Source organism: Penicillium cataractarum (genome assembly GCF_028827025.1).
Source record: "Penicillium cataractarum strain IBT 29864 chromosome Unknown utg000005l, whole genome shotgun sequence".
Classification (NCBI taxonomy): Eukaryota; Fungi; Ascomycota; class Eurotiomycetes; order Eurotiales; family Aspergillaceae; genus Penicillium; species Penicillium cataractarum.
In genome coordinates, this window is record NW_026622741.1 from 686,195 (window position 1) to 699,261 (window position 13,067).

General features: G+C 53.8%; 3 protein-coding genes across 3 annotated transcripts; 2 read left to right on the forward strand and 1 right to left on the reverse strand.

The window, feature by feature from the left end:
• On the forward strand, positions 1–5,520 carry iml1 (GTPase-activating protein IML1; the record flags this gene model as incomplete). Its single annotated transcript, XM_056698939.1, has 1 exon — positions 1–5,520. The coding sequence occupies one exon, from the start codon at positions 1–3 to the stop codon at positions 5,518–5,520; it is 5,520 nt and encodes a 1,839-aa protein (XP_056554352.1).
• A 992-nt stretch (positions 5,521–6,512) lies between these two features.
• Positions 6,513–9,055, forward strand: N7496_006011 (putative sugar hydrolase; the record flags this gene model as incomplete). Its single annotated transcript, XM_056698940.1, has 5 exons — positions 6,513–6,545; positions 6,615–6,729; positions 6,793–6,856; positions 6,910–7,843; positions 7,913–9,055. 5 exons carry the CDS (start codon positions 6,513–6,515, stop codon positions 9,053–9,055), a joined length of 2,289 nt encoding a protein of 762 aa, XP_056554353.1.
• Positions 9,056–9,363: 308 nt separating this feature from the next.
• Positions 9,364–12,986, reverse strand: N7496_006012 (uncharacterized protein; the record flags this gene model as incomplete). Its single annotated transcript, XM_056698941.1, has 2 exons — positions 9,364–11,826; positions 11,889–12,986. The coding sequence occupies 2 exons, from the start codon at positions 12,984–12,986 to the stop codon at positions 9,364–9,366; spliced, it is 3,561 nt and encodes a 1,186-aa protein (XP_056554354.1).
• Between the last annotated feature and the right edge of the window lie 81 nt (positions 12,987–13,067).

Sequence of the window (13,067 nt, forward strand, 5' to 3'; positions counted from 1 at the left end):
ATGTCTCTGCGTGGGCCCATGCGGCGGTCCCACTTGCGGCAGGTGAGCGCCGCAAGCTTGGAGACCCTTTCAACGGCCCACTCAATGGAAGCATCGCATCGCGACCACGGCCCCACGCCGGACGAACGCATTGTCCGGATGTCGACCAGCTTGGCCCGGCGGCAATGCACACTATGGGTTCACGACGAGATGTTCTCTCGAGAGGAGCTCCTGCTCAATCCCTCGGCATTCGGCGAAAGTGGAATTCAAGTTGGCGATATTGTGGAGATCCTGCCTGTTCGCGCGACTGGTGACCCCATCCATTCCAGTTTGAAGCCGGATTCCACTGTCAAGACAGCTCGCGACAGCCATAACGATCTGAACGCGGCATCCAAAAGCGACAGCAGCTCCAAATTCAAGACCCCGCTTCAAAGTCGATGCTTGTTCGTGGTCAAGCCGTTACCACAAGACATCAGAACGCGACATCCCAAACTGGAGATTTCAGTGACGAGCAGCGTCGCCAATATCTTTGGCTTTAAGAATCGCACCCAAGTGCATCTTTCAATCGTCGATCGGAAGAGTTGCGCCGCATCTCATGTGGATATCGCTTTTCGTGATCAGTACATGGTTCGTTCGGACATGTGGCGATTGGTTGAGTCGGAGCTCGTGGATAAGATTGTCTACAAGGGGCAAAAGATCATGTTCATGGGCAGTATCAAAGCGACCGTCAAGAACATCTTCATTCGAGAGAAGAAGGTCCTTTCTGGCCATTTTGCGCCTAATACCATCCCCGTCTTTCGTAGCGAGTCGGCCAAGTATGTCTTGTTCATCCAAATGTCTCGAGAGATGTGGGACTTCGACTCTGAGGGATCCGGGGATATTCTGTTCAGCCGAGTCATCAATGGCTTCTTACCAGAGCTCTTCAAACGATGGGTCAACTCTGACGTCAAGCATTTGGTCACTATTGTGCTGTTCACACGCGTCGAGTACGATGCGTCTGCCCATCCTGGTTTGTCCAAACTCAACAGCGGGAACCTGAGAAATAGTTCCGGTCCGAATCAGGTCCCGACTCGAGACTTTTATCGCGTTGTGGTGAATGATATGGCAAGCGGTCACTGGACGACGATCCTGGATGAGCTGAAAAAGAACTTTCGAACATTTCTCAGAGATGTCTCTATCTTGAAAACAGATGACCTGGAGGTTGCTGCTGGAAGCGGTATCAAGTTCTCGGCCAAGCCGCATACCGCGACCATCGCGGGGCGTCCCAGTTCAGCCCTGCGAGGTAATATTCTAGAGGCTATCCATCTTGCCTCCGCCCACCTGGCTTATGATCATATTGATCGGGACATGGTGCACACAGGTACATCTATCATTGTCATCACGCCCGGTAGTGGTGTATTTGAAGTGTCCTATGATTCCCTTGCTTCCACGACGGAGGCCTTGGCAAATCGCGGCATAGCTATTGATCTAGTCTGTTTGAGCCCCATGCCTCTTCACTCAGTCCCTCTCTTCAAATATCGAGAGCCGGTAGAAAGACATTCCAGCTCCTTGCCCACAACAAGCGAGATCCCCAGAAATAATATGTCGCCGGAAATTCACCATTCCATATCCAGCTTGGTCAGCAGATCGTCCTATCTGTCGCCCGGATCTTATCTCTCCGCCACCCGTATGCGAGAGCGAGGGAATCTTCGATCGAGGGACTGGAGCTATGGAATTCCTCATTGGCTTGATATATCATACTGGAACCCTGAAACCTACCGAGAAGCTCGACGGATACTGAAGAATGACCCCAATGCACCCATTCCATTCACAGTCACTCGGCCATCCAAAGCGTTCACACCGCGTGTGCGCATGTATGAGATTCAAATGATGGGAGTCATGGAAAGCGAACAATCAAACATTTCCATTCCATATCTCCTTGAAGGACGTGACATGCACAGACGTCGTGGATCCTGGGTCGGCACCACCAATCCTGCTCGTGCTGCTCCAAGAGCGCGTTTCGCGAATTCTTCGTCTCTGAAAATCCAGTACAGTGACAGCCTGCGACCAGAACCATCCTCATTCCTGGAAAACATTACTGATCCAAGTGAGTTGCAGATTAAAGGTCCGCAAAAATCACGCAAATCTGTTATGGCTTGGATGGATCAGTATGATGACAATGTTTTCTCGGCGACGCCAAAACGACGACAACCACCGAGGCCTAAAAGTAAGCGCCTCAGTGAGCCTGAGGTCCAAGTTGCCGGAGTACATGAACGGATCTCAGCGCGATCTATCTCGCGTCTACGCGAGCATGAGTCGAATGCGAATGAGAACAATCAAATCACGCGAGCGAGTGGACCTCGAAGAATTGATGCATCGTCTGTCACTACGCCCAAAAGTCCCGTCTCTACAAAAAGTCCATCGCCCACCAAACCAGCATTGAAGCCTCCGACAGCCATAAGACCTCCGTCGAGAATCTCACGAACAATCAGCTTTGCTCTTCGTGGTCTCAGTGCCACCCCGCCAAGAGCCCAAGCCAGTACAGGCGTCCATGTCGAGCATGCTAGCGCGGGGCCCATGTCCAACCAAAGAGGCCCTTCCAGCACCTTTTCTGATACTAGAAGCATTACGTCCCTGAGTCCTTCGGAGACTGCGTCGATCCCAACCATCGTCGATGTATCCTCACGACCATCTACGCCTCCAAAGCTCCATCAGGAGCCTCGTCCAACTCCCTCCAAGCCGATTTCCATCAAGCCACCGGTTAAGAAGCCTTCTGAAGTAACGGAACAGTCAGATCGTGGAGCACCACAGGGCTCATTGTCCACATCGGCTGCCGAGGTTCATTTCAACGATGAAGTCCGCGAGGAAGGCCCAATCCGGTCTCAGGATCATAGAATTGAGATCACTGTCAATCACAGCTCTCATGATGGGTCGATACGAGCCTCACCCAGCAAAGCCTTGTCTCCCTGGGTTCGATCTGTCAATCCATGCAACACACCCAAGGACGTCCTTCGTGACACAAGCTGGTTTGGTCGTTGGCAACATGCCTATCCACGACCTCCGCACGTGGCTGTGGTTAAATGGAAGAGCTTGAAGTCTCCAGCAGTGTTGCCGTTGACTACCGAGGAGTTTCCCACAGCGGCTGAACTTGCTTCCGACTACTTACAAACCCCTTATCGTGTCTTCCCCAACGACGACACGGACGTTTTCGAGTCTCCAAAGACTCGCGGTGTTCTATTGCGGGAGATGATTTCTCTTCGGCTTTCTCATGGCTTCCAGATTATTGTTGGCAAGACCGTGGCTGAGGTATCCGCGCGACCTGCTCTCGAGTCCTTGAATGTGTTTGATACACGAGGTCTTGAACGAGATGGCGAGACAGTGTTCCTGTCCAAAGGAAATGCAATCCATCGTCTTATCTGCATTGATGGTGGGGAGATTGAGGTGACACGCTTTACACATCAAGCAGCCGCAACACTCGCTTTCCCGAAGCGATCGAACTTCACGCTTTATCAACCTGCCATGAGAACTATCTTGAGTCCAGAGTACGAGATCAAAGACATAAAGCTGGACCCGACCGCAGAGGAATACAACTGGAACTATGCGGACAATTACGTGGCAGGTCACCGTGACTACCTCCACAATCCGGCACAGCAGCTCCACTTTTGGCGGGTTCGCTACGTTTTGATCCCAATGCATCTGCATACCAATTCCCGGCGTCACCTGCACTCTTTCAACGAAGACAACGAGGAAGAAATTCACCTAATTGGAATCAGCCAGCTCACCCATATCTGGCAGCGGCACAAGTATGTGTCACCCGAGGAGAAGCGATTCGAAACTTCGACCAAGAAGACGGACGCGAATCCACTCAATATCATGTATCAAACACGAAACCCGTCAGAGGTGGTCGCTGCAGAGCTTGATCGACTGTTGCTTACGGATCCTGGACTTGATAACCCGCCCGCTCAGCTTCTACCTGAATCGGAACTGCTAGAGCGGTCTAGCATCAACTTGTCCAGCTTTGCACAAATAATCCAGGGCGACAAGGGCGTGCGAATGATGGACAGAAGGTGGCATTGGCGGCTGCATTATAATTGCTTCATCGGCTTTGAATTCACAACTTGGTTGCTACAGACCTTCCGCGATATCGACACCCGCGAAGAAGCAGTTGGTTTTGGCAAGGAGTTGATGAAGCACGGTCTGTTCCAGCATGTAGAGAAACGCCACAATTTCCGCGATGGAAACTATTTCTACCAGATTTCTGCCGAATATCGAGTGACCCGCCCGGAATCTCGCGGTGGCTGGTTCCCTCAACTCCGAGCCGACAAGTCGATGCCGTCGACACCTGCGATTGGAAATGTGAAGGACTCTCCGTCTAGTTTCCACACTCGTTCAGACAGCACCGAGGATCGGGTACCGCAAACGCCAAATACCCCGTCCAAGGTCAAGAACAAAGTTGCCATCATGCTGTCTAAATCCCTCAAATACGATGTGGACAATCGGAAACGATCGAATCGCCCAGAAGTCATTGATCTCCATTATGATCGACTGCACAATCCCGAGAATTGCTTCCACATTGAGCTCAGCTGGATGAATACGACCCCGAAGCTGATCGAAGATACTGTCCACTCTTGGGCTTCGACTGCTGAGAAATTCGGTCTCAAGTTGGTTCAAGTGCCAATCGCGGAAGGATGCGCCATTGACAGGACCCAACCCTTCCGCAAGCCATTCGAGATCAAGCTGAAAGTGCCTCCTCCCAAGGGCCCCGTTCACACCGTCTTCAATAATGCATCATTCGCGCAACCGGGGCCACCAGACAATCTGTACTACCAGAAAGCCCTTCTGCGGAAATTTGACTTTGTATTGGATTTTGAAGCAGGCACCGCGTTCCCTGCGGACGTGGAGGTCTCATACTCCTGGGGCAAACCAGACTACAAATACCCGCAGTTCATCCATCGGACGGGCAGTCTCATCGCCCAGATCACCAACGAGGGCCATTACTTGCTGCTTGCGAATCGACTCGTAAGCACGCGTAGCGTGGCTAGCCGAGATGCAGGCCGTTACGAGAATCACAATCGGCAGGACTACCGCGGGCGCACCACGACGCACGACGTCCTAGATCGCATCTCACCACGCCTGTCGCCACTTACCCGACCTGTCCACGATGTCGGTAGTCCTCTTCCACAGCCCGGATCAAAGGAAATTGACTCGGCAAATCTCTACCGGGCCCCCGAGCACATTCTCAACAGCATGGTGGAGTTCTGCAACGACGCTGCGCAGTTAGAGCAATTCTACAGCGAATCCCATGTCCGCCCGGTCTCAACCAAGGTCGAACCCACTACGGCACACCTCATGGACGCATCAATTCCTTCCTTAGAGCTCCCCGCCAGCGTGGTCAGTCACCACATCTCGCCTCCTCCCGGCTTGCCGTCTCGAGTGACCCGAGAGTCGCGGGATACTCGGGACGGGCTGATGTCGCCGGAGATTGCGCGGGCCCGCGCTCGGGGCGAGAGTCTTAGCTACAAGAGTAGCCCGCGGAGTGGGAGTTTGCGTCCTTTGATTTGAAGAGCTTGACGCGCCTCCCCGCAAACCGGGGAAACCCCGGATCAAGAGATACTATGGTCATTGAGGGGTTGAATGGTATTTTACCTGGCTCTTACATAGCTTCGACGGCTGTGCCGGACAATTCAATTATTTTAGATGAACCTAACTAGTTACATTCAAACAAGACTACATATGTGATGAAGCTTAGAGAGGGGGGCAAGCCATTTTTTACGAGAAAGGACCTAGGCGGTAGGATATATAAACCGACGGTCATTGGAAGTAGGTTTGTCCAGGATGGTAATGGTAATTTCCGTGGAGAAAAGTATTGGTATGGTAGGTCAGGAAGACATTGACGATAGTGATTGTTGATGAAGCTAAGATCTCACGAGAGATTGGAGGGTCTAAATAGGCAGGATCATGTGACTGCAACTAAACAAAAAGCAGACTTCCAACCTTAGGAGATGACCATTACCTGATCATTCCTTATTTAACTATAGGTACCTCTGCTCTATAGTAGTCATTAATTGATAAAAAGTCACGCTAAGACTAACCTGGCTAACAGCGTGGCACGGCATCCGAAGCGCCAAGTAGCAATTTAGCCGAATCTCCCGTAAATCAGCCGGGATTGACATCTCCACGCTGGTTGGTGGACTCTCCACAGTCAAGCTGCACTCCTCCAACTCTTTACTCCGTACAGTCCCCGAGAAATTGTGGACTGCCCCGCTGCGACCAGCAAAACAGCACAGCGGAGTCAGGCCAGTTACACACGCCATCTGGCCATGTCGGACGGGATTCCGTGTCGAATATGGGAATCCGAAATGGCCGACAAAGGTTGAAAATGGAGCTATACCCCTCATCTTGCTTCTCTTTTCATTATTGTTCTTTTTCTCTTGTCTTGCTTGCAAGAGTTGTTGAGGGAAATCAATACCCTTGGAGCTACTCGTGCGGGGATATACCTGCGGCACTATACTTGTTAGGCAATTACGAGCTGCTGTAACGGCCATTGAGAAAAGATGAAGTTCACAGAGGGAATGTGGTGCCTTCGGGTATGTAAAAATCAATTGCAGAGCCATGATCCAAATTCGGGGGGAAAATGCTGACTGCTGAACTTGTAGGAAGGCGTTCGCATTGAGTGGATGAGCAACATCGAACGACTGCGTACCGAGAACGAGACAGTTCACCTACTTCTGAACAAGCTCCAGAAACACCGTGGTGACACTTTGAATTCGCGTAAGTAATATGGACTACCATGAGTTTTTGTTCAAACTTCCAAAAATGCTGACCAGTACATAGCTACCGTCTCGGCGCAAGTGACCTCGCCCCAGGAAGGAATCATCGGCGTCAAGCTCGTCCACTGGTGAGACCTCGTACAATTTGTTCGTCTGTTCAAACGGGACTAACTCCCAGCAGGGCAGGACAAGTTGACAATGGGCCACACTACAAGCTCAACACTACCTCCGGCCACACCAGCATCACCCACGACAAGACTGCCAACAAGCTCAACTACACCAGCGGACCCCTAGCCCTGGACGTCAACACCGCGGCCAACGAGCTCGACTTCGTCTTCCGCTCCCCAACCGGTAAGAAACTCACCGGCCACTCATGGCGCTCAATCGGCTACGTCGCAGACCAGCGCACCGAGAAGCACCGCTACGAGGACGGTATCTACGCCGAGAAGCAGGGATACATGCTCGCAGAGCTCGATCTCGGTGTTGGCGAGAAGGTGTATGGTCTGGGTGAGCGGTTCGGTCCGTTCGTTAAGAATGGGCAGACGGTCGATATGTGGAATGAGGATGGCGGCACTAGCTCTGAGCTGGCATACAAGAATATCCCGTTCTACATGTCTTCCAAGGGATACGGTGTGTTTGTCAATCACCCCGGCAAGATTAGTTTGGAGGTGCAGTCTGAGCGGACTACGCGAGTCAATATCTCCGTTCCAGGCGAAGAGATCGAATACTTCATCGTCTATGGTGACTCGCCCAAGGATGTCTTGCGGAGATACACTACTCTCACGGGCCGACCTGGTCTGGTCCCATCTTGGAGCTACAATCTCTGGCTGACGACTAGCTTTACGACCAACTACGACGAGCAGACAGTGACAGGCTTCCTGGATGGATTCCGGGACCGTGACATCCCTCTGGGTGTCTTCCACTTCGACTGCTTCTGGATGAAGTCCTACCAGTGGTGCGATTTCCAATTCGACGAGGAGATGTTCCCCGACGCAATCGGATACCTCAAGCGCCTGAAGGAACGTGGTCTACGCATTAGCGTGTGGATAAACCCCTACGTCGGCCAAGCCTCACCTCTCTTCGAAGAAGGCAAGAAGAACGGATACTTCATCAAGGTCAGCTACAACCCTAGCCCTTCCTCGCACCCAAATCTCCAAAATCCACAGTTCTAACCCTTCTTCCAGCGCACCGATGGCTCCGTCTGGCAATGGGACTTCTGGCAAGCCGGCATGGCCGTCGTCGACTTCACCAACCCAGCCGCCTGCACCTGGTACAGCAGCCACCTAGAACGCCTAATGGAAATGGGCGTTGACAGCTTCAAAACCGACTTCGCCGAACGCATTCCCGTAAAGGGCATTAAATACCACGACAACGCCGACCCAGAACGCATGCACAACTACTACGCCCTCCTATACAACCGCATCGTCTACGAAACCCTCAACAACCGCGTTGGCCCCAACCAAGGCCTCCTCTTCGCCCGCAGCACCGCACCAGGCGGACAAGCCTACCCCGTGCACTGGGGCGGCGACTGCGAAAGCACCTTCGAAGCAATGGCCGAGTCCCTCCGCGGCGGACTCAGTCTCATGCTCTGCGGGTATATCTTCTGGGCCTCTGATATCGGCGGATTCGAAGGAACCCCGCCACCGGCGCTGTACAAGCGCTGGGTGCAATTCGGACTGTTATCCTCGCACTCGCGTCTCCACGGATCCTCTTCGTTCCGCGTCCCCTGGATCTACGGTGAAGACTGCTCGGCTGTGCTGCGTGACTGCGTGAAGCGCAAGATCCTTCTTACGCCGTATATCCTGGCTGAAGCGCTGCGTGGCCATCGCGACGGGACGCCGCTCATGAGGGCGCTTTTCCTGGAGTTCCCTGCGGATTTGAACACGTATGCTATTGATACGCAGTATATGTTTGGACCGAATTTGTTGGTTGCGCCGGTCTTCTCTGAGGACGGGGAGATTACGTTCTACGTGCCTAAGACTGAGGAGGAGGGGGCTGGGAAGTGGGTTTCTTGGTTTGATCATTCCAAGTCGTATGAGGGTGGACAGTGGTATACTGAGACTCATGACTTTGATACGATGCCTATCCTGGTTCGTCCCGGGTCGGTGACTGTGACGAATCCTAAGCTCAAGGCGCCAGAGGATGATGCGTTGGAGGGAATTCAATTGTTGGTCAATGGTACTCTGCCTACTGGGACTACTGTTGAGGTTGTGAATCCGGGTCAAACAGGCGAGGTTCTGAAGACTCTTCGATTGACTAGTGGTTCGGACGGTAAGACCGTTGAAGTGGAAGGCCATGATGTCGAGGTCGTCTATATTGGACAGTAAATGAGGAACTACGTTTATATGGATGAACTAGGATTTTAACATAGAGGATTAGACTGCTTATGAGATACAAATTGCAAATGGAATTATTAAAACATCAAAGACGAATCTCTGAAAATAATGAGTGAGGCATAGCTAGGCCTCAAATTGAACCATGGGTATCATAATCAAACAAAAAACGCAAATGCAAAATGAAAGAAATATGAGTGAAACACATATGGAGACATGTGAATCTACTCTAAACGGACCGACTCTCACAAGAAAGGAGAGAGTGAACACAGCACTGCCACAAATGAGATCTCGGTGCGAGATCACCAGCAGTCCTCCAGCTCCAACAGCCATCGCCGAATCCCCTGGCGCAGGGTGTTGTCAGCCCCTGCCAAAGCCCTTCGCCGCTCTCGGTCGGCAATCCCCAGGCCACCGTCTACGTCCTCGCGACAGTGCTCGGCGGTGACAGACCGGACAACTTCCTCGAGGGCCCCAAGCACCATCTTTCGGCACTCTGAACGAGGTACCTCGACTGGTGGGGCCTCTTCCCCCCGAGGAGTTGTCTGGCCTTTGTCTTCGCCACGCCGAGCGCGCGAGGGAGACGGGGCGCGGGAATGCGCGAGCGAGGAGTGGCCGCTGTGCCCGAGCACCCTCTCCACGGCATCCACCAGGATCCCATCGAGGTCCATGACAGGCTCCTCGATGAACTTCTCCTCGACATCCTGTGTCTCGGAGAAGTTGACATCGGGAGACCTGCCTTGACCAGTGAAGAGACTGGTGAAGTGAGAGGCGGAGCTTGCGCCTCCTCCAGAAGTGCGAGAGCTGCTCGGGTACACAGCGTTGACGGGCGATGGCGGGGTATGACTCTGCCCATAGGGATCCCCCACTATGACCTTCCGCCTCAAGCGGAGACGCTTGACCGTCGAGGTTCGGGTATCGGCGATCAAGGTGGTCGCCACGTCCACCCACCTCTCCGTGCCTTCGGCATCAGGAGTCATCGGGATATACGGAGTAGGCTCCGCCCGCATGGCTCGCTTGATGTCGGCCTCGACGGCGGCGTACGGTCTGACCGCTTGAAGCGAGAAGTCTTCATGGAAAAGCTTGAGCCAACCAGCAACATGAGTGCTGGGGCCGTCCGCTTCTTTCGTGGTACTGTGGAACCCAGAACCACTGCTATGGGTAGAAGCCATAGCATCCATGCTCGTGACCGACGCTCGAGTCTTCCTGGGGGAGGCGATGGTGGAGTCTCCAGATGATGAAAGAGAGAGGAAGCCAGGGAGGGGGAGGTCAACGTCAACAACACCCTCATCTGCACGAACGGAAAGCTTCAGGGGAGACTCGCGGACCTGACTCGTAAACGAGGATGGTTCGGGAGAATCGTCCTCGGCGCTATCGGTAGTGGCTGGAATAGAGATATTCCCACTTTGCGAAGCTTCGGGGCGGTGTTTTGCTTCCGTCTCGGCGACTTCTTTCACCATCTGGGACAGAGTTGGCGGGGCTCGTGGGGGTGGACCGGCGATGGTAGACACAGATCTTTTGCGGGCGTCGGCTGGGGAATAGTAATCAGTCCCATCGGTGGACAACTCCTGCCGGGAGCTCCAGAGTCCAGAGAAGATACCACCCCATCGTCCTCCACCAGAAGGAAGGCTGCCATTTCCGCTCAAGACTGAGCTGTCACTTCGTTGCAGGCTCTTCAGCAAGGTCTCCGACGCCAGGCTCTCATTGGTATCTACCGCACTGAGGTCAGATCCTCCCTGGCTGGAACGGGTTTGCTGAGAGGCAAAGTGAGGTACGGGAACCGTGCTACTCTGTGTGGTCATCGAGGTCGTGGCACCACTGGTGTTCTGTGCCCGAATGTCCTTCGGTTGGATAGTGGTACTCAAGGTCTTGATCGAACGAGCATCTGATCCTCGTCGAGCCGCGGCGGTAGATGGTACAGGAGTAGCTTGGTCAGCCACATCTGAGAGACGCTGTGCGGTGTCTTGGGACGACATGCTAACAGTGCGTCTGTGGTGATCGCTCTCACCCGACATCAATCGTTGAGCACGGGCACGTCGTTCAATCGCTCTGCGAAGTGACTCTTGACGAAGGACCGGCACGGCCGGTGGGCTCTGGGAGATGGCACGCATTGATGCCGAGGTACCGGGTCGCATGGGCGATGGCAGAGGCTCTAGGCGCTGCTTGGATGGAAGGAATGCGGAGAGTAGGAAAATCAGGCGACGGGCAGTCATCTTATCTGGACAGACGATGACAGTGCGGCGGGTCAAGACGGGTTCACTATCTTGTTGAGCCTTTTGCTGCTGACTATGACGGCGACGGTACCATTCTGGCCCAAGGACATTGAGCCACTCTGTGTGGTTACCCAGGAACGCAGTTAGCAGTACAAGGAAAAAGAAATTTGAATCCTTGTCGCCTAGGCCACGGACAATAGAACGTCCTTCCTCTCGCCACACTCCCCACCGGCTTTGACCAGTTAGGACGTAGGGGGTTTGAAGAGCCAGACTGATTCGACGAGAACTGCGGATTGCCTCCTCCTTGAGCTTGGAGTTCACGGACAGTATGTTAGCGGGCAGATGAACAATGGTTTGGTTCGTCCTCTGCATATTCGGGGGCTTGACGGGTTTTGGGTGGGCCCCAGATAGAGAATCCACCTTCTTAAGGAGGAAAAGAATCTCATTCCGAGCAAGCCTCTCCAGATGGGATAATGTACGGGTGATGACATCCCAGTGATCGACCAGAAGGTCTAGCCGCTCGTCCAAGCTGGCTGGGGGGAAGCCGCGGACAAGCTGTCGTCAAGAAAGGCGCCAGGCCAGCGATAATCCGAGTCCAGGGAGCTCGACAGACCGACTCTAGGTGAATCGGGACCAAGGGTGCTGAAGCGGGATACTGGTCGTCCGGAATTTCGGGCCAGCAGAGGGATTTGGATCGTGATGGCAACCGCATACATGGGTGTCTTCTTCTCCTTGATCTTTTTTCGCTTCGATACGTCTGGGAAAGGGAAGCCCATCTCAGGAAGAGACTCCTGGTAGATGGCGTTGGCGTAATCGTTCCGTTCGGCGGATGCTTCGGCTCCTTCTGGGAGATTGACACTAAACATGCGAGTCACAAGAACCGTGACCTTTGCAGGTGGCTTCCCCTCCTGCACTCGGGGAGGGCCCATCAGCCCCGAAGGGCTCCCGGTAGTGTATGCACGTGCCAATGGACTTCGAACGGCTGGAGAGGAGCTTGTTATCATTCCTGGTTCATCATCTGCTGATATGATGTGCATTTTAGTTGAGGATCCACGGTAGCTGAAAGCACTACTGCCGAAAATGCAGTTGAGCAGGCCAGTGTCGTTGGAATCAGAACCATGACGTGTGACTCCAGGTTCGTGCCACGTTCCTGCTGGTGCCAGTGTGGAGCTGCGGCCTCGGGCTCGCGAGAAAGCGCCGGGGCTTGCCGGTGTTGAGCGTCGTGCGTCGGCAGCTGTGGAGAGCGGGCTTGATTCGACGACGGAGGATTGGGCGAGGAATGTTCGGCGGGAACCGCGAGTGAGACTGGATACAGTTCGTGAATGGCGCGCACCGGGCTGGTCAAGACCTTGTGCGTCGATTCCAAGGCCGGTGGGGGGTTGGTCGGCAGAGGCACGTGTGTCTAGCAGGACGCACGCATCACGGTCACCGAGAGCGTTCTGAGCCACGATTACCCGGAAATCTTTGATGGCGTCCAGCTCTAAACCTCCACGGTCATCATAAGCCCCGGCTGTAGAGGCATTGGGGGAATGGAAGGTAGTCTGCAATGGATACGTGTGGGTGTTGGAACGGCGGAGGAGACTAGCGTCGGGGAAGAGGAGACCGGAGGTGTGTTCCTCCTCGGTCACCGATTCGAGAGGAGTTCCATGATTTCGTGAGGAGTATGCCGCCGGATTGAGGCTCGAGGCAGCGGTGCTGAGTAGTCGGCCCAACATGGTGAAACCACCCGGGGGGTGCAAGGACGCCGTTAGAGAGGTACTCGGAAGTGCAGGGAAGATGAGAACGGTCTAGACAGG